The sequence below is a fragment of the Phalacrocorax aristotelis genome, chromosome 8 (genome assembly GCF_949628215.1).
Source record: "Phalacrocorax aristotelis chromosome 8, bGulAri2.1, whole genome shotgun sequence".
Classification (NCBI taxonomy): Eukaryota; Metazoa; Chordata; class Aves; order Suliformes; family Phalacrocoracidae; genus Phalacrocorax; species Phalacrocorax aristotelis.
Window position 1 is genome coordinate 44,044,528 of NC_134283.1, and position 20,610 is coordinate 44,065,137.

General features: G+C 42.6%; 1 protein-coding gene across 7 annotated transcripts in view; it reads right to left on the bottom strand.

Annotated features, from left to right (window-relative positions):
- Window positions 1–20,610, bottom strand: part of RAPGEF6 (Rap guanine nucleotide exchange factor 6) — a 134,944-nt gene that overhangs the window by 87,767 nt on the left and 26,567 nt on the right. For all 7 annotated transcript variants that reach the window (XM_075102940.1, XM_075102937.1, XM_075102938.1 and 4 more), the window contains exons 4-6: window positions 19,993–20,049; window positions 18,596–18,679; window positions 4,189–4,258 (exon numbers count right to left, since the gene is read on the bottom strand). In XM_075102940.1, coding sequence (XP_074959041.1) covers window positions 4,189–4,258; window positions 18,596–18,679; window positions 19,993–20,049 — 211 coding nt within the window. The remainder of the gene's footprint in view (window positions 1–4,188; window positions 4,259–18,595; window positions 18,680–19,992; window positions 20,050–20,610) is intronic.

A 20,610-nucleotide genomic window follows, 5' to 3' on the forward strand; every position in this document is an offset into this window, starting at 1 on the left:
CACCAGAAGTGTAGTAAGTAGTAAGTCACTGGATAGAGAAGCCCTTCTTGACCTAGCATGAAATATGGAATTCCAGCTAGCAGTAATGTTGCTCAAGTGTTACAGAGGCTTCCAGAAGTAAGGAAGTTTAGTTTCATACAGAGTTACTCTATTCAATAACCAAAATTGCGTTGATTTCATTCTTGATTTTTTTTTTTTGTACGTGTGCTGCAGTACATGAGCTCCTTCAGTAAATGCATTATTTCCTTTTTTCTCTGTGTTCAATCTTACAGGCTGATAGAAACCAAAACAAGTGGAGAGCTGCTCCAGTATAACAGGCTGACCTGGATGCCGAGGGCCCGCTGAAGTGGCCTGACAATGACCCTTATTAAGCAGCCCCGAACTGAATAGGTTTAATTAACTTACTTTTTAAGACTAAAGTAAAACAAACATCACGAAGGTAGAATTGTGGAAGAAAAAGAATTTCAACTGAAAACTAAGTCAGCGTAAATGTATTATTTGGTAGCACAAAGGCAAAACAACCAACTGCTAGTGGAAACTCAGAAACTGAGACCACCTGCTTCCTTCAGTTAATGCCACTGCTGCTGACAAAAACAAAACAAAAGTCAGAAACCCAGGGAAGACCGCCACCCCACACAGCTTCCAGTTTAGTACCACCAGCACAAATCAGTATTTTGAGTCCAGCTGGCCATCAGACGATGATGTACAAGAACGTATATGAATGGTTCTTGATACGCTGCACGTTATCAGGAGAGGCAGGTCAGGGCTCCCTCGTGCTGCTCATCACTCAGACGAGCTTTCACCTGGTTAAAACTAAAAATTTCTGTTGGCAGAGGGCATATTCAACCTCCCCACGACCCCCCGAGCAGGATGAACGCTCCATAGGAGGAATCCAGCATCTCTGCGGATGCTGTGCGCCAGGCCCTGGAGCGGGAGCGGAGGGAGGACCGCGTCCCTGTCCATCGCCGGGCAGGGGGGACCAGGCTGACCAACACGCCACGGGGTCAGATGGAGACTGCTGCTCCGTACACTTCTTCGTATTATTTCATTTTCGATATGGCGCAAGAAGACCGGAATAGTGTTGTTAACTGGCTAGTTCGTAATCAAGGGTGTTGTTTTTATTAACCTTGAATACTGGCAGCAGCAGAATGCTTCCATACAACCAGCTTCACCCGCGGCACTTGCTGCCACGTAAAAATCGAGGAGGATCATAGGACTCTCCTCACTCTCACTCTGCAGTCTGTGCCAGCAGTGAAATATTTTCCACCTCTAAATATCATGCTGCTCTTCTGAAATCTCACACTTAGATCTGAAGAAGAAAATTAAAGCACCGAGGAACAACAGAAAGAACTCTTCAGTTCACTGAGATATGCTGCAATTCTGGGCCATTTTCTTAAGTGATAAATGGAGCTATTATAAATTCAATAGATTGCTCAGCCTCCAAAAATATAAGCTACGATGCCCATTCACACACTGTTATCCTCATTAACTTAAGCTGACCACATTTTATGGCCTTTAAAGTGGGTCAGTTCCCAGAGGATTCCCGCTACAACACTGATTTACATCCTAAAAAGAAGGGGGTGGGGAAGCAGACTCTGTCAGCAGCGGAAAAAGATGGTGTTCTTTAACTACATTAAAGTAGCTAATTCTTTTGCTTGAAGATAAATATTCATTATGTATTAAACCTCATTAGAATGTTGCAAATTAAAAAAAAGTGAGAGAAAATAAAAGAATTAGGATAAATTAATCAAGGAAATGAAACTCAAGTGCACCTTGTGTCGGTGTAGATCATTAGCAAGGTGCATGCCACCACACTGATGCTTTTCTCTCACCGCACTTCAAGTCCTACCCAGAAGACTGACAGTTAATAGTATCTTTAGCTACATTTATCTGTAAAAAATGAACATAGAAATAATGAACAACTTTCCACTTTTAGTTCTCTGATTTTCCTACAGAAAAATACAGTGAAGTTCCAACACAGGATTTAAGGTACTTTCAGGTATCCCTATAATCTCTATATTCTCAGTGGGATTTAACTACAATTACAGAAAGTTCGTGAGGTTTGAAATAGAGAGGACAGTTGTCCAGGGCACGCATTTGGCTGCAGGAGCAACCAGCAGCATTTGACGTTGCTGACGCGGCCAACGCTGGCTTCTCCAAAGACTGTGCCAGTGCGCTCCTCTGAAAAAACACTCCCCAGTTTTAGCTACTCAAGCTATCCACACACAAAACACTCCAGTTTCTTCACAAAATATTTTAATAAGGTCATTTTCCCCCCTGCGTAGCACACACTGCACAGAAGCTACTCTTTTGTTTGCATCATCTTGTATTTTCTTTTTTTCTTTTTTTTTAACAACAAAGGTGATAAGGCCAAACAAGGATGTTGGTATTGCCTAAGAATATTGTATTATCACATATTTTGCCCGTGGCATGTATTTCCTATAAACTCGCAGCTGCACTTGCCGTGACTAACCAGCCAGCCCTGGAAGGAAAGTCGCACGCTTCCCACGCACGCTGCAGGCCGCTCCCGCTGCAAACGGCAGCTGCATCGCCGTCTATTAGGGTTTTGTAGGAAGCAGCACACCAAGTCTGGTAATGTCTGTGGCACCAGTTACAGAAGCTGAGAGTTGTGTAACTGGTTTGTTAGTGAAAGTGGTCCAAACAGACCAAATTCTTCTCTCCGGTACATCAGCTTGAAGGATAACAGAGATACAAGAAGTCTATATACGATCGGATACGTGAGTGTTTGTCATTCCATGCTACAAGATGCTGGGAGCGTTGAGGTGCAAGGTTCAGCTCACCCCAGGCAGTATAGGGGTACTCAACTCAGAGACATAGGCGTACTCAACTCAGCACACCAAATCTTCAGCAGCAGCAGTTAACAGGCAAAAACGAGAAGCAGAAGTGGCAAACCAGACTGCCTGGGGCATTCACGTGACACGGCTTGCATGTGTCCTCACCCAAGCAGTCCTGTGGCATCCCTCAAAGGCATAAATCTCTACTCCAAAGCTCCAGCTTTGAGAAGAGACTGGATAACTGGGAATACACAAGTGAACTATTTCACTCCAGAGGACTGTCAGGCTTCCTGCGCTCCTACCTGCACTTACTTCAGGACATGGCAGACTGTAGCTTAACACACCTGCTGCAGCGAAGAGCGTATTAGTGATGCTATCAAAGCCCACGAGCAGAATCAAGACTGAGGCTGCACAAAGACTGGCACAAAGGACAGCAGGTGTGCTCAGCACGGGACATCTCTGACATCCAGGGCTGTCAGTGTACTGTGAGAACCAAATTTCTCATAGAAGCTGAATATTCACATACTCAAGGAGTAAGAGACATCAGTGTTACTGTATCTAGATAGAAGGAAGCCAAATCAATCGCAGCTTGGAGATCTAAGCCCGCTTAACTGACATGTCTTCTCAGAACAACAAACATTTTTGTTCCAGCTCCATTAGCAGCATCTCGTAAGATCAAAGTTGAGAGAGCTCCTCCTGAGTCCCCAGCCACACTACTAGGGTACATCGTCGGTCTGCACTATGGAAAAGCCATCGTAATATTCCAGCTGCTGACAGAATGCGTGCACCAACCTGGGAGGGACCGAGTTACAACCTGCGAGTACACAAGAACTCGGTAATAGCAGTAAGTGTTCTGAAGAAGCAGAAGGAAAGCTGGACAAGGAAAAGGTCAGTGACAACTAAGCTGAAAGCCTTTTCCTTCAAGCTTAGCTAAGCACTCTCATGTTCCTTCTCCTCTTACCTAAAAGCCTTCACTCTGTGGAACTGCGGAGGCTAGGGGTAGGAGGGCCTTTTGTGCCAGACCCAGCACGGCTGGCGTGTGGTAAGAAGCAATTGAAATGGGGGGTAAGGAGGTAAATCAAATATTCCAGAGAGCAGTCCATCGTTGCCTGACTCAGGAATGCTCAACTCAGCCGTTAACTGGTAGGCTTTTGAAACTCAAGTAAGCATAATTTTAGAAAGAATGACCTAATCATCATCATCATTTACCCATCTAGATTAAATTTACATAGCTATTGCCATTACGATAGCAGCCATAGGTATAATTGAAATCAAGGCAATTTTGCTGCAATTTTATAGAATACTTTACAATAAGCTTTCTGCTATAAAACAGAAAGAATTTGCTGAAACCAGCAATAGATTTAAATGCATTTGAGAAAAAAATCTGTCTTACCACAATCATTTCTGAAGGCTCCAATATGATACATTCGCATCCTCGTTTCCCTCCAGACTGCTTGCCAAAACTAGAGTGGGATGGAAAAAAAAGCAAACAAAAAAGTATGAGATGAACAGCCTATTTTACCTTTTCAGTAATAAAAATAATTGGCAATAGTGCATGTTACAATATCCTTAATAACAACAAAGGACAAAGAAAAATTGCGTGAAAAATTCTAATCAGATGGTACTCTTATAATTTTTTCAATTTACTCAGCACCTCCCATCACGGCCCGCTATGTAAAGCCTAAATATCAAGAAGAGTCTTTTGTAAAATAGTTATTACTTGCAGATACCCAAAAGCACTCACAATGCATTTCAGTGTTGACAAGAAAACATTAGTAGACGTTAATTAAACATTAAACAGGCTTTGTAAAAACAGACATAAATTCCAAAAACTCAGAAGTACTCTGTGCAGACAGCGGTTTCAGTGAGAGTTCCCTCAACTCCACGTCACCCCTTCATCCTCCCAGCAAACAGGACAGAGAACCTCTTCTCTAAAACTGAGCCTTAACTTGCGACCTCTGTCTTTACGTTGCTTCTTGTACCATCACAAGGAGCATATCATCTTAATGGGCGCTCTTTGAGAGAGATGAAAAACACAGCTGCAACAAAATATGATGAGCAGCGTAACGCAGCGGCTAAGGAAAGAGGCTTAAGGCAATCCAATGCGATTCAGCTGATCGACTCTAAAAGGCGGCTACCTTCAGGACACCTAAGAACAGAGGCGACTTCAGGGCAAGCAGCTCTGGAGAAGGAACCACGCAAGCAGAGCCGAGGGTGCTGGAACTACCAGCAAAAAAGAGCTGAGCTAGATACTCCTGGGGCAGGAGGGGGCGTGGGGGGTGTTACAGGTCACTGACTCCTAAGTCACTTCATTTGTGACCGTAGTAGTACATGGAATTGAAAATATCTGGCTTCACATATGAAGTAAATTTGTCTTCACTACAGACCTGGTAGCTTGAGTTAGGTATGCCCGACCTACCCCACTCGACCGAGCTCAAGCGAAAGCGACCCCATACAGACATTGAATTAGAGAAAAACCCTACTCGATTAAGAGCATCGTGGCAGATTAGCAGTTCAGTAGTTGGAGCTGCTGCGTTGCAAACTCAGACTGTCAACAGCCATCACGTTTAAACACGTATTAGCAGGTGAAATAACTTAAGAGCCGGTTAACGCAAAGAGGAGACTAACGTGTGAATTAAAAGGAGGCTAAGACAAGTGAGGAGACGAATCCTAAAAAAGTGGGTCAGCTCCATCTGTTTTCACTGAAGTTATGGTTGGAAAGTACGTCTGAAACTTCAGCTACGTGGAACACTGGAGTTACATACACGGTGATCCCTACAGCAAATACCCACTGAGGCACGGCCACGGTATAGAAAACGTTTAAAAGGTTCGTGCTTATAAGCTACCTCTTAGGGGAGAATACAAAACCTTTGTAGGGCACGTGCAGTTTTCAGGAAAGGAACTTAACTAAGCCGTGAAGTTATTCAAGCGAAGCTTCAGATTATTCCAACAAAGAAGTTAGCAGCGTGATCTGATAAGGCTAAAATATTACAATTAACAGGAGCACCGCAGTTTAAAGTGTCAAGTTCTGATTTTGCTAATGGTCTACTGGAAAAGCAACCAAAAAAAACCCCACTTTTAATTACAGGATTATCATGGAGTCATAAACGACAACTGAAATTTTCTCACCCCATGCTATAGCAGGCCAGAGAAGCACAAGTTTCACACAGAAAACTGGCATTTTCACACATCTATAGTAAGCAAGTGATAGCTGAGATTTTCATGCCTTCTCTCATGCTTCTTCCACACAGCATGTGATCCAGGCATGGCAGTCTTGTGTATTTGCAGTACATCAGAAAGAATGGCCAAACTGCTCCCACTGTTACAACAAAGTTAATTTACTTCAGAAAACACAGAAATGTCCTTTTTCGTGTAAGCTCAACGTAAGCTTTAACTTCGAGGCCAAATGAAATTCCAAGTTATGATTTCTCCACAAACCAAAAACCAGCTTTAATTCCATTCCATACAATGGAAGACTAAAGAGGATAGATTTATTTTTCCCCAAACAAAATTCTAAAGGAATTACGTGCAACTGGAAGTTTCGGGGGTTTGCACCTTTTTAAAAAGAGATGATCATTATCGGTTTTATCACAAAATATTGCTATATCCCCAGCAGTTAGGAAAAAGCTGCAGAAAGCAGCACAGTGGTTTTATTGTATAACAACAATTTATCAAGCTACCGGAGGTTAAGGGAGGGCTGTTTTGTTTCACGTAAACACATCCATGAAATTCAGCTACTGTCAAGCTTCCCTCTGCTTATGTTGCAACTTTTGCTAATTAAGTAATGGCAGTAAACAGCAACGCCAGGAAAAAGAGCACCGCTTCTAACAAAGGTCAAGCTCTTGGTGCTATCATTTCTGGTCCATCGAGCACTTTACAACAACCAAACACTCGGAAAAGGATTATGTTCCAAAGACAAAACCCACCCTTCTAATCCTAAAGAATAAACTACTCATATTTACAAGGCAATAGGTCAAGTTTAATTATTGCCTGGGGTGCATCATGGGATGTTTCATCGATTATACCACAACAGGGCTCCTTCAAAAAAGAGGTGTCATATGATTTTCCCAGCCAGAGCTGTTTGAAAAATACTGATTTTTAACATTCTTCCTAATTAACATACTCAACATCTTTTTGAAACATGCATTTTAACTTTCTTATTGACTTATTCCGTATTTTTCTCTAGAATACCAACGCGTAGCTTCTCCAGCATTTAAGAGGTTTGCTGACACCAGTATATTTCATTAACCTGCCAATTTTAATCTCAGCTTCCGAACGACATTCATTCCTAATTGTCTTGTAAAATTACACAGTGGATTGTTTAGAACAAACAAAAAGACTCAGCCCTGAAAGCACTCACCAGGGAAGACTTTCTCCAGCAGTAACATCCACTAACATTATTAGCAGGCAACAAGGAAATACCATTAGCAAACATGTAAGCAAAGATGCACACGTATTTGTCTGACTGATGGAAGGTGGTGACGGACCACGCGTGTCACGATTTTTTTTTGTTTGTTTTTAAAGACCATTAATCAACGTTGAAGTCCAACTATTTGCTTTATTGGTTTATTGTCACAGAATTAAGAGTCTGAACTAGTTCAGGCAAATACATTAGGAAAAATTTGAAATAGCCGAAGCAGAGGGCGCACACATCCAAGGGAAGGGGAGAGAGAGAGGAGGCATGGGGAGGAGCAAGCTGCAGCGCAACAGTCCCAGAGTCACCTAGATCTGCTTTGAAGTGATGGCTAGAGTCTTTGTGGGAATTTTAGGTAATCGGTAGTTATTCACTGTTCTTTTTTAAGAAATTCTTTCAAGCATTAAATTCATTAGCAACAAGCATTGTGGCAGTAAAAGAACAGAATTACTACGTTTTGGAGTCACCTAGCCACATCTAGTATTAAACCGGCCATCTTCTAGTTAATAAGTATTTACAATAGAAAAATTAACAGTACAGGTGTTTTCATACCTTTGTAAGTACTAAGAGATTATTTTTTCCGTATCAAAATGGAAGAGGACAGGAAAGGTTGAGCAAAGCTTTGGCAATGGAGGAGACAAAATCCTGCTTGGCAAGACAAGGGCAAGCTTTTGTGCAGAGTGTTCTTCCAAAGGAGAAGGAACATTTCTGTGACAACAAATTACTTTGAGAACTCTTCAGCTGGCTGTTAAGCCCCCACCCAAACCTAAAGCACGCTGCTTCTCAAAGAGAGCTCTGAGAAGGTGTACATCTAGTTCTGGAAGAAATAGGGCAACCTTTTCTTTCGGCACTAACTCATCCTTTGCTGTGGTGCCAAGAACACGCGGCGCTGCCTGCAAGACCTGTCGTTCCTTCACCTTTCAGCACGGGTCACCCAACTCAGCGCTTCAGACCACCTCACCCCCACGAGACCATGGCCGTGGAAGTCCCATCCCGGGGCCAGGTTCGCTCCCTGGGGAGGCCCGCTCCGATAAGCCATCGGCACCTCCGCTTACAGACCATCGCAGCAGCTCCTCCAAGCCGCAACGCGCCCCTGAACGCCGAGTCCTCTTGGTGTCATGCGCGGTGAGATACGGAAGACAAGCAGGAAAGCCTCAGTAAGGTACAGCAAGTTACCTGCGCTTTAGTGCTTTCAAGCCAAGAGTGCAAAAAATAATCCTATTAATCATTTAAACTAATATAAACACTGAAAGTCTGAGAAAACATGAACCTAATGTAAATTAAGGTCTACTTACAATACAGTAAAAACTATGTCAAAGGACATACTACCAAAGATAGCCATTAAATTTAAACGATTCAACAATTTAAATCTTTCTTGATCTGCATATTTAATCACACATATTTTAACAGGGTCTTAAATTTAACATCATTATTCTATAGCTTCCCACTGTTGGAAGCCCAAGAAAGTCAGTACTATAAACTACATCACGTTTTTTTTATTTATAATTTTATTGTACACTCCTGTCACTTGAATATTCATCTTTTACATCTGCACCATTCATTTTCAGACACTCACTGGCTTGCGACACCGTCATGGGAAAAAGATGTCTTCCACATACCAAAGGCAGCTTTGTTTATCCTTAATTTATGGATGCCTCATTTGCAAGAAACCTTGCTTTCCTCCTGATTCACTGCTATTCATAATTAAAAATGCTTAAGCAATTGCATCATGTGAGAAAGGAATGTAAGTTAAACTGTCACGGTATCATATACCAACCACTAATGGGTGCTCACAGGCCACGGATCAGACTACAGATACAGACATAAAAAAATCCCAGAACTGCAAATAACAGGGTTCTCAGTATCGGCCGTTTCACTCTTTTCATCCGTCCCTTTTCCACGGCATGATTCGCTTATACAGAGAAAACCCTCCAACTGCAGAGCCAACTCTAAAACCTTAACCATGAGAGCACCGGAGCATATCCTTGACTTCACTGACACAGGGGACGGATCAAAACCGTGCACTGGAGAGAGCCTTTGACGTTTGAGAATACTGCAGTTTTCAAACTCATGCCCGCGCCCAAAATACCAGCATTTTAACACAACTTAACAATATATAAGAAGCAAAGGCTTCAAAACTTCTTTAAGGTGCTGGAGCTGTTATACCAAAGCCTGCTTTAACAAGGCAAACTACCTACAAGAGACCCCCAACATATTTTGAGCATAATAAAGTAGTTATTTAAATAGGATCTACACAAACACATAAAGCTTTCTAAACACAAATGTTTTTAAATGCTTAATATCCAGCTGTAAAGCGACCTGAGTATTTGGTGTCGAAGTACATCTGGAATGTCAAGACCGACAAATTTCAAGGAATGGCCGTTGCATTTAAATTGAGAATTTCTTGTTATCAATAAGCTGAAGTTATTCATTACTGATGGTTTCTCATTATGCAATACTCAAAAAACAGTCCATAAAGGTAAAACCGCAGCCTGTCCTGAAGAGCTTTCAGCCAACAAACAGATCGAGATGCCTTATTATTTGTTTGAACATGAATTAGCAGGCATCTTCAAATTTACAGTACGCTGCTACATCCTGAAACAGCATTTTTGGATACTTCACACACCAAAGCCTTCAATGGCGAGACGACAGGCACTTTAAGATTTGTTCTGTGTTTTCCAGGACCTACAAGATCGTAAAATTATGCTGGCTGTATAAATTGGTATCAATAATGCGCACAGTTATCTGATTGTCGATAAGGCTATCTGCAGCAATACTTGGTACTGTATGACATGTAGGACTGGGCTAGGACACTGATGCACCAGTTTCACAGTAGAATAAACAAAGGCTTTGCAATTTTTTGCAGGTATCTTGTTCTTATTAATATACTTGTCTCTCAAACTGTCTGTCAGGCTGCTTTTAGGAACATAAAGATGAAAACAAATGGTACTTTTTGTCACTGCAAAGAGAACCCCGTGACCCCGCGCATCCAGTAACCTGGCTGGATTTCTCTGATGCAAAAAGATTTTACATGCAAGTGCACAGCTTGGCCTGGAAGAGTCAAGTTGCATAAGAAATGGACATGTGGTTTGGTCGGTTGGTTTAACAGATGAAAATTTGTTTGTTTTGGGGTGTTTTTTTGTTGTGTGTTTTTTTTTCCCCCACAAGTCAGGGCTTACCCTTCATGTGAAAAGCATTTCATTTCTCCTCTCCTCAAAGAGGAGCCCCTTGTGCAAAATGGTCACTCCAGCAAATACCCGGGACATCGACGGCGACGTAGCTACTGCTCAGATCCGAGATAAAACCCATTCAGTTACCACCAGCTGTACTGTACAAGTATATTATGAATGGCTTAGAACAGCCATTAGTAGCATTAAACCCCAATCTAAACACTCCAAAAATGTAATTTTACACTTAAATTCCTTATCATTGGCTGGGAAGTAACAAAGAGGGGAAAACCTGCATAGCCACATAACGGGCCGTAACACTGCCCGCGCTGACCGCGGAGAGCAACAGCAGGATCTGCCCTTCTTTCACTGCAGTCGTGGCAGATGAGTGTAATTGACACTGAAATCCTCACGGGAATAACTCATTTTTCTGGCCATCTGCATAGAGGTCTTAATTTCTCTAGATTTCTCTCATATCGACCATCATCTAAAAAAATCTGGGCCACTGGGGCGTCTCTGGGCCCCCCTCCCGGAGTGCACAGAGGGACAGCCAGCACGGACTGGCCGGAGCCCTTGCAGCAGTTTGCGGCGTTTCCCACGGCCGAGCAGCCCCAGATGCGCTCTGTTTGCAAAACAGAGTAAGGAGATGGGGAAAAAACGTTATGTTACGTGAGCGCAGACCAAATGTTTCAGCAAATGCAGGTGGCGGGGTTTTCAAGACACTACGTGGTGTGCAAGTCCTGAGCGTTTCAAAGTAACTTAACTATAAAGATATTCAAACACATAACTTCAGCAGAAAATGGTTGAAAGGAAACCTGAAACCACAAGATACACAGCTGAATGCAAAATACCAATTTCAATTAATGCTCAGTCATCAAAAAACACTTTTGTGTTAGCGCTCGACACCACCACCAACATTCAGCAGGTTTATCTTTTAAGCTTGCTGGAAGTTTTAATTGGGAATGACTTTGGAGGGTGCATAACATGCTACATGAATTGCAGGCTGCAAGCTCGAGATGTCTATCCTCATTACTTCATTCCCTGACCATGATGATGCCTTGAGGCAGCCTGTATCTGACCTACCACTTTCTGTGAAGCTCTGCAGCTATTCCAGGCTATGTGACTACATAGTCTTAATAATTTTGTAGTTTAGATATAAAACCACACATTATCCTTCGTGTCCGATTTCACATCTCTTGGACTTTTAGTTTAGCCAATAAATGCCTATTTCTGTGGGGCGATCAGCATCCCTCACGCTCTCTAAAACCTCTGTAGGGCAGCTGTTGTAAGAAACGATGAACAGACCAAAAGGAATTTACTGGGGAAGAGCGAACTGTGGACAAGGTTATTTGGTCGCTTTATTGTGGCAGATCTGAATACAGTCTTTCTTCATTATGTACTCTTTTGGCTTTCTTAGAAGATTGTTCCCTGTCAAAAAGGATGCACCATGTGCTCTTAGTTTGCAAGACCTTCCCAAGCCCTCACTCAACAACAGCACGTCCACGACGAGGAACTGCACTCTGGGAGCCCAGGACACGCTGCCTCTTATCACACACACTCCCTTCTTCCTCAGAGTACTTTCATCGCAGCACGAGCGCTGCCAGAAGAATTTCAATACAAACAACCATATCTGAATTCATTAGCTTTACAAAATTCATTTATTGGTAGCATTCCCATTGTATTACAGTGCCAGTTTACTTAGTGGCTGTCAGGCAATGCTACAAGTTACAGCCGACGCGTGCAGAAACACCCTGGGAAAAGAGCACCTCACCTACAGCCCAGGCGCACTGAATAACCACTGCTTTTTATCCAGTGGCAAGGATAAAATCTATCTGGTCTTGATAAGCACAGGGACACAAGCTTGAAGCTGTCGTCTTGACAGCAGAAAACCAGTCTGCAACAGTTAGTTGCAAAGAGCTTTGAAGTCTGAAGCAAACACATTGACCGAGTACCATCCTAAAACCTCTGCAACTTCTACAGTCACGCAAACAGTAAGAGATTTACATTATAATTGTTTCAACGAGCATCACAATTCAGAGCCTTCCTGGCGACCGCGAGTTTACCAGAAATTCTATTTGCCGCATGCCAGCAGCGACCGGCACACGGATGTATCTAGACCTTGGCAGCCGACGGAGGAAAAGCCGCACGCCACACTACGGCCATCGGGACTCAAATGGCAGAGAGCGGGATGGAGGCGAGGAAGAAGAGGAAGAACAGAGGCTAAGGGGCACTGGGACACAGCTCGGATACAGCAGGTACGCTCTAAGCGGAAAGCGGTATTTAAGAAAGTTAAAGCTGGAAGGGAGGATCAGTGGAAAGAAAATGCCAGTCTACCTTGTACTGGCAGGAGCTGGGAATGCGAGAGCTGAGCCGCTCATTTACTCTTCCAGTGAATGGCACAAATTCACGAGAGTTTGAAGAAACAGTGCTACAGGTTTTCAAAGTAAAATTCATCTGGTTTTAGATGATGCATTCGAGGTATAAATATATTTGAAAACAAAGTTACATACATCAAAATCTAAAGATTTCTAAAATACAAGAAATTTAAGTTGTGCAAATTGCAAGCCTTTAATCCTGCATTCTTATTTACCAACGCTGTCGCTCCTGTAACAGCACAGAATCTTCTGTGCTTCTGGTACTTCACAGAGAATAGACTGAAACACCATTAACAGTCACAGAAAGTTTCAAAATATATTAAAACATTATTAATCATAAATATTAACTAAAAACAAAACAAGCTAAACTAATTTCAACCCAAGCCACCGTTCATAATGCAGAACTGGAGTTTCTCTTTCAGTATGACAATTTTTCTTGATCCAAGCGTTTGTGTCTTCCCCTTTTACTCAGCAAGAGAAAGAAAAATGGCTTGTTGAGTCATGGACATGTCTACAACTCTTGTGAAAAGATACCACAATATGACCATGAGCCCATTTTGTGTTTTTAGCCGGGAAACACCCTACCTGAAGAGGATAATGATTCCAGTTTTCTCCACTTGTGAGATTTTGGAAGGGCTGTTCATGAATTTCTTGGAAGGGCTCAGAAAGAGAAGTGTTGGTTTTAAAAAGACTACATCTTGAATGTTTCAAGACTTTGTGTTTTTCCCTTCGAGGTTCAATTCTCACAGCTGTAGGAGGCTGTCATCCACGTAATTGGCTTCAAAAGTTCCTCCAGACCCTTGATGTATTTCCTATGGCTAATCTTGCTGTGAGTAATCTCCTTCAAATATCCTGTTCACATGAATTATCTTGATTAACAAGCGAGGTTAACACAGAAACTCTAAGTTGCTGACATGATTTTCCTTCCACAAAATCCGTCAATCCTGTTCTTTTGTTCCAGCCATCACTTTCATGTCAGATGCAAATTCTTTCCCTACTCTGCCACATCTATTGACAAACCCATTCCCCAGGCAATAGGGTAATCAAGGTTATGCCATCTTTGTACCCGATATTACTGACTGACCTGCTTCTTCCCTTAAAAAAATCTTACAGGGCTTTTCTCATTGTGATCATCAGTGTCAGAACATTGACTAGATTTACCGTACCTGCATGCAAGTTTTACTCCTCCAATTTTTAAGCCACTTTCTGAAGTACAGCCTGTGTGCAAATTCATCCAAGTTGAACAAAAAGCCCTTCTCAAGCAGAGTGAGCCACCGCTTACACCATTACTCATTCGAATACTTACAGAAAGTCAGTAAAGCAGTGACTGCCCACCTTCTTATGCTTCTGTAGGGCTATGCCTCTTTCAGGTTTGAATCTACAGAATATTTTATTTCAAAAAAATCCACAGAAAAAAAATTAAGGTTTCCCTGAAGCTCTGTTGACTCTGAAATTACCCAATGGTAGACAGTGGATGAAACAAGGCATGCAAAAGGAGGAGAGCTTAACCAACATCTTAAGCAGGCTAAGTTTACAGCTGTCTACTAAAGTATCCTGCTATCTGCCAAGGGAATCACGGGGCAGATGAGAGAAAAAGGACAAGTATTGTTAGCAGTAAATATCATCAACTTCCAGTCTTACTTTATGGAGACTGGAAGTATCTCACTAACAATCAACTCAGTTATTAAAAAAAAGTTGCTAGGTGGTTAGCTTATAATACAATCCTGAATATGAAGAAGGATTGCCAAATGTAATGCATTAAAGCCCAACAAACTTACAAGGAAAGGGGGCCTTAAAACCCCCTATTGCCCAGGAAACCAGCTTCCTCTAACTGAAAAACACCGATCACAGACTCCCAGACTGGTGGGGGTTGGCAGGGACCTCTGGAGACCATCCTGTCCCACCCCTGCTGGAGCAGGCACCCCCAGAGCAGGGGCACAGGGCCGCGTCCAGGCGGGGGGTGAATGTCCCCAGGGAAGGGACCCCACAGCCTCTCTGGGCAGCCTGTGACACTGCTCTGGCACCCGCACAGGGAAGGGGTTTGTCCTCATGTTCAGGTGGAACCTCCCGTGTCCCAGCTTGTGCCCGTTGCCCCTTGGCCTGGCGTTGGGCACCGCTGAAAAGAGCCCGGCCCCATCCTCCTGACACCCGCCCTTCAGATATTTATAAGCACTGATGAGATCCCCCCTCAGCCTTCTCTTCTCCAGGCTGAACAAGCCCAGGTCTCTCAGCCTTTCCTCACAAGGGAGGTGCTCCAGCCTCTGATCACCCTGGCAGCTCTCCACTGGACTGGCTTCTCACATTTTATAAAAAACAGTTCCAGTATTCCCAGCAAAAGAACCCTAAAAAGTACACACATTTTTAAAATATGAAGTGTTTGTCAAATGCTCCAATATAAAATTGAAATTACCATGTCAACATTACAAAGGGATAACTGGGGAGTGGGGGGGATGTTACAAGGGATACACAAGGATTGAGTTTCAAACTGGAATCCACTTGCTATTATCTGTTTTACAGAATGCCGCTGTCTACACAGTTCTTCCAGAACGACTATTATTCAAACCTGGCTCTTGACCTTTTCAAAGCACTAGGAGGTCTCCAGATTAAAGCCTAAATTCTCATCCTTGGTAGTAATGGCCTTTCTCACATTAAGGCTTCTATTTTGGTCCTCATCCATTTTCCCTCAGGACATCTCAAAGCCGTCATCAGTCTCCTGCATCATTTTTGTGCAGATGACACCTGTCTCTAACCCCGCTCACCTCTGCTTATGTGTTGACACATTTATACCTTATCCAGCAAATCAAACAGCTAGGCTTTATCTGATGGCGTCCCTGAGCAGCAGTAAGCCTACCAAAAACCTAACCGACTGGAATGATGCCTCCGTTTCCTTCAGCAATCTCAGAACACTTCAGGTGTGGTTTTCTTTTAATTCCCTACACTTGCCCACCATTTTCCTGTTGTAGAAATACAAAAAGCACAGATAAATCGGTATCTCGAGCAATGTATTCTTCCATAAAGTTTATTTCACTAATATCTTACAGGTATAGGAAAATACGCTCATTAGGCACAGAGAGCATGGCATCAAGTTCTTCATCACACAAAGATGAATTCTTTGCATGGTCAGATGTCCTTCATACCCTCTTTTAACCTCATACGATTTTTTTCTTACTAGAGTAAATAATATTGCCAAAGGTGGTCAGGCATTATTTTCTAAAAATCAAAGCCCAGAGCACCACCAAACTCCAGCAAGACATTTTAAAAACACCAAAAAAAACCTCCACAAAACACCACATCAATTCAGGTAATTATTTTTACTACATTATCATCGTTGAATAGAAAATTTTCAAAAATAAAACCCTTGTACTTCAAAGATGATTTACACCTAATGGTACTGTGGGTCATGTCCACCGTTACAGCTCAAGCTAAAGTTAAAAACCAGAAACGAACAACTTATTTTTGTCTCCTATCAAAAAGCAGAGCTCTGGAATACCTGAGGCAATGGGAATGAAGGCAATGTTGTGTTTCCTTACAGACATGTATTTAAGCCTCCTTTCAGAATGACTCACAGAATCGGGAACTTGGTTGGGGACAAGGAATAATGCATAACATTAAATATTACTTTAAATGCAATTAAAGTGGTGCTAATTACAATTAGAAAATACTACTACTAAATTATCCGAGGCACTGTTCCATATGAAAATAATCTGTGAACGATTGGCGACTGTGCAGCTCCCTCAACTAGAAATGTTTCATGAGGTATTCAGACTAGCAAAAGTAGCTTAAGTTTATCCCACTGTTAGAGGGCACTTTAGAAAAAGTAAATTAAAAAATCTCAAGAAAGCATTATATTTTAAATTAGAAATTGAGGCTGGACAACGCGTGTGTTTAATCTGAATGAAACAGAAAGCAAACTGTGTTCTTCCTCCCCGTTCCCATGTCCCAGCGGTGACTCTCCTTCCCCACCCACGCGTGGCCCCAGAGTCCCAGGGGAGAGAAGGAGTTTACAGGCTGCCCCAGAGTCAAAAGCATTGGGGGGAAAAAAAAAAAAAAAGAGGTTCAAAGATTTTCAGCATCCTTTTGCCTTCCTTAACTCCTTAACTAATTAACAATAATTATAATTTATCTAATTGCACGTGTGCGCGTTTCTCCTCCAAACCTTTAGCGCATCAGAGCTCCTCTGGCATCTCAACTCTTCACTACTTTCCCCCAGTGCGATGAAGACGTGGACAGGGAACAACCTGGTGACCCAGCAGAGGAGTGTGTTCTCTTCCTTTGCGGGTGATCTCACTACGTCAGAGAACAACACGCCCCAGGAACCACACCACGGATACTGTAACCTGCCAGCAGTTTCATCTAACAGAACTCTGGGACCCTTTCACCATCTAGTAGCTATTTTTCTTCATGATCCATAATAAAACTGGCTGTAATCTTGTGAACTAGAAACAATCTGGTTTGCCTTTTTTTTAAAAAAAAAAAAAAAACAAAAACAGCACAAAAAAATTTAAGTGACTTATCCCTCAAGTTTAGCAAAACAATTTCATCTAGATTTTATGCAAATATCAACTTGCCATGTCCTCACTTCTGGCACTGTTGAATTTCAATCACTCAAGGAGCATTAGAAGTTTAACAGCCAGCCTATAGCTTAGCTAACCACGAACAGGGTTGGAAAATTCAGTCCTATATGTTCTTACTAGTACTTACCATGAAATTCTAGTATACGGAAATGTATTTGAGCTAGAGTTGACATTTTTAATTCTACCAACTCATGGTCAACTCACGCCGAGTAAAGCGCCACTGATTAACCCGAGTTTCATGAACACCTCGATATAGGTGCATTTGCAAAGAGAGACATTTACATTAAGTTGGTATCCACTCCTTATTAACCCCACCGCGCAAGGGAAGGAGTCTTACTCCAGGCCAGCAGCGACAGCGCACCGCAGGAGTGGGAGAGGAGACCGCGCCGGCGAGCACAAAGGCAGCAGTCGCTGCAGGGGAGAGCCAGAGCCCCCCTGCCCGCGGGAGACAGAACCACCAAGCAGGGGAAAGCCTTTATTTCATCTGATGAGGGGCAGCAGCACTTTTGTTAACCTCACCAAAACCTATCCAAACTGGGTACCAAGGCAGGTGTACCTTTGGGTTTGGTTTTGTTCTGTTTTCTTAAAACCACTCCTGCCTAGCCTAGAAGTGCAACTGGAATACAAATAAGTAACAAGCAGCTTCAAGACAGTGAAGTCAAATTTCTGAGTGACGTACAAGGTCAGAGTATTACAGCGCAGCCAGGTCCAACTCAAGTCAAACAGAACGCCCTGCTGAAAGCATGTCACGATGTTCACTGTGCTCCGACTACGAGATGCAGTCGGACTCCTCTCATACGCTCTCTGAAATTGATGCTGCTGGGCTCAATTCTCTTGCTTCGCATAAAAATCATATATGCCATATTAAAGACAGCCTCCAACCAAATGGTAGAAGCTGTGTGATCTACAGTCATAGTTTTTTGAGACAGGGAACTCCACACAAAACGGTTACACAACAGGAATTATTCAAAGGGCCCTCAGGTTCACAAGTCAACTATAAATTCTCTTATAGAGTTAAAAATCCAGCCAAATGAGATTTAAAAATTATCAAATGCAGTATTTCAGAAATTTCAACACATAGGAGAAGTGAAAGGAAATTTAAGCAAAATTAGCAGAACATTTCTTCCACTATCCAACTTCAGAACAACAAAATAATGAAATTATTTTGAAATTGGGAAAAATTTACAGTAACATCAACATATAAGAAAGCATTTATTTAAAAAAAAAAATCTTGCCTTACCTTAAATAACACAACAACAACTTTACCTACCTGCAAGGTGGTAAAAACATGGAATCCTTCATGAGCACAGATCCAGAAAGCAGTATATACCAGCATCTTGCAATTGTTTCTGAGCTGTAAGAAAAGAAAAAACATCGATATCCACTTTCTTCTTTCAGCAACCGAAAATTATACTACCCAAAATGCTACTGTAGTAAAATAATGATCTACCACCCTACCAATTTGATATGTGGGCAAGAAACCTGAGCATCTTATCAAGAATTAACTTTTTTTAAAAAGTCTACATGCAGAGTGTATCTTGTACCTTACAATTTCACTTTTAATTCAACTTCAAAATGTCTTTTGTTAATATGAAATGATTAATTTTCAGTAAAAACACCTCATTTCCAATGAAAGTGTACATAAAACTACAAATACAGGAAAGTTTTTAGGCCGTGCTAAAGTTGATTAGCATTTCAACACAGACAGTAATATTACACGGACCTGTCAAGCCTTACAGATAAAAACGAGACTCAAACATTAGAGTCCTGCTTTGCATTCCTCCACCTCTGCGCCTGCACCACATCAACACGCGGCATCGTCTCCCATCGCGCCACCGCCCCCCAGACAGACCAACAGGGGATGCGCCAACCTACAGCCCGTAGGTCTGCACGGCAGTTACCCCGTTTTACTGCAGCAGGCTTTGCCTCTTCCTAGAGCGCTGCAGTGACACTTCCCAGCTGCAGCCTGACACCCCTTCCCCTTCCAGCACGGACATCAGCCTGGTACTGGGACAGGTCCGAGGCGCGCACACCCACCACGCGAACTCACCGGTGGCACCTCACTGATTTAGACTCACATGTACTAGAAGGTGTGCCTAGTATTAGCTGTGAGAGGATAAACACACCATAACCAATGCTAAATTATGAGGAGGGAAAAAAATTATATTCCCCTCCTAGCAGGAGCCTAAAAAAAGCCTAAAAAAGCAGGACCTCTATGCTAAAATACTAATTGTGGTAATTTAAAAGAAAAGAGAGCGTTTGAGCTCCATCCCTCCTCAGAATACTCCTACAAAGCAGTGAGGCTCCTGCCAGTGCAGCCAGTGCCAGCTCCAGGGGAAGAGTGCCACCTACCGAGGCGTCACCACGGCTCCCACGAACCGCTGAGGTGACACTACCTGCTTTTCGAGTGATCTTGCGTGTGCACAGACACACCTCTGCTGTCCGTGGGAGCCGTGCTGGTAATTCACGGGCACCTCACAAATGTCAACACTGTGCTACTGTCACAGCCACCTCCTGTCAACACTTTTAACCAGCCTGGCCAAGCTTAGATGTCGTAAAGCCTTCTATTTACAATGCCTGCCACAGCAAGCGATATATTACGACATGCGGAACAGTGGTTTTGTTTACACTTCTGCTGAAGAAGTCCAAGAAGTGATATGTACTTACCAAAAGAGAACTTGGTTGCCCTTGTACCTCTCATAACGGGCACTTGATGACATTATTCTGAGGGAGGAGGAGAAGTTTAATTTCAATTTAATCCCCAAAGATCATAAGCCATTAATCACTACATTTCAGCAGAATTGCTTTAAGGCTTTAAGACCTCAAATTCAACTCTTTTTTTGTTCTAAACAAAGGATGTGCTTAACCATAAAATTCCAGTTATTACGGTGTTCTTCATTATCCAAACAGATAATATACAGCATGTTCTCTAAGTGTTTAAATCCCTCCCACACACTGGAATTACCCATAGCAACAGAACTGAAGGAACTAAAATACTTCCAACGCGCTTTTTGTGCCTTCCATTTTATGTATTCTGAGATCATCCGAATGTCTGAAGCATTAAAAAGCTTTTGTAATCTCAAATTAACACAGGGCATTGTCTACACAGTCCTTTGTAGACAAATAGGAGTAAGCTCTGCCTTCATTCTTAGCAGAGCTAATTAGTTGAGATTCCATGCCGCGTTATTGCGGTGACTTAACTCGGCAATGGACTTGGCCAACGCTCTGCCACCTAAGCGCAGGCAGACAAAAGCTTTGCTCATCTCCACAAAAATAGCCATAAAT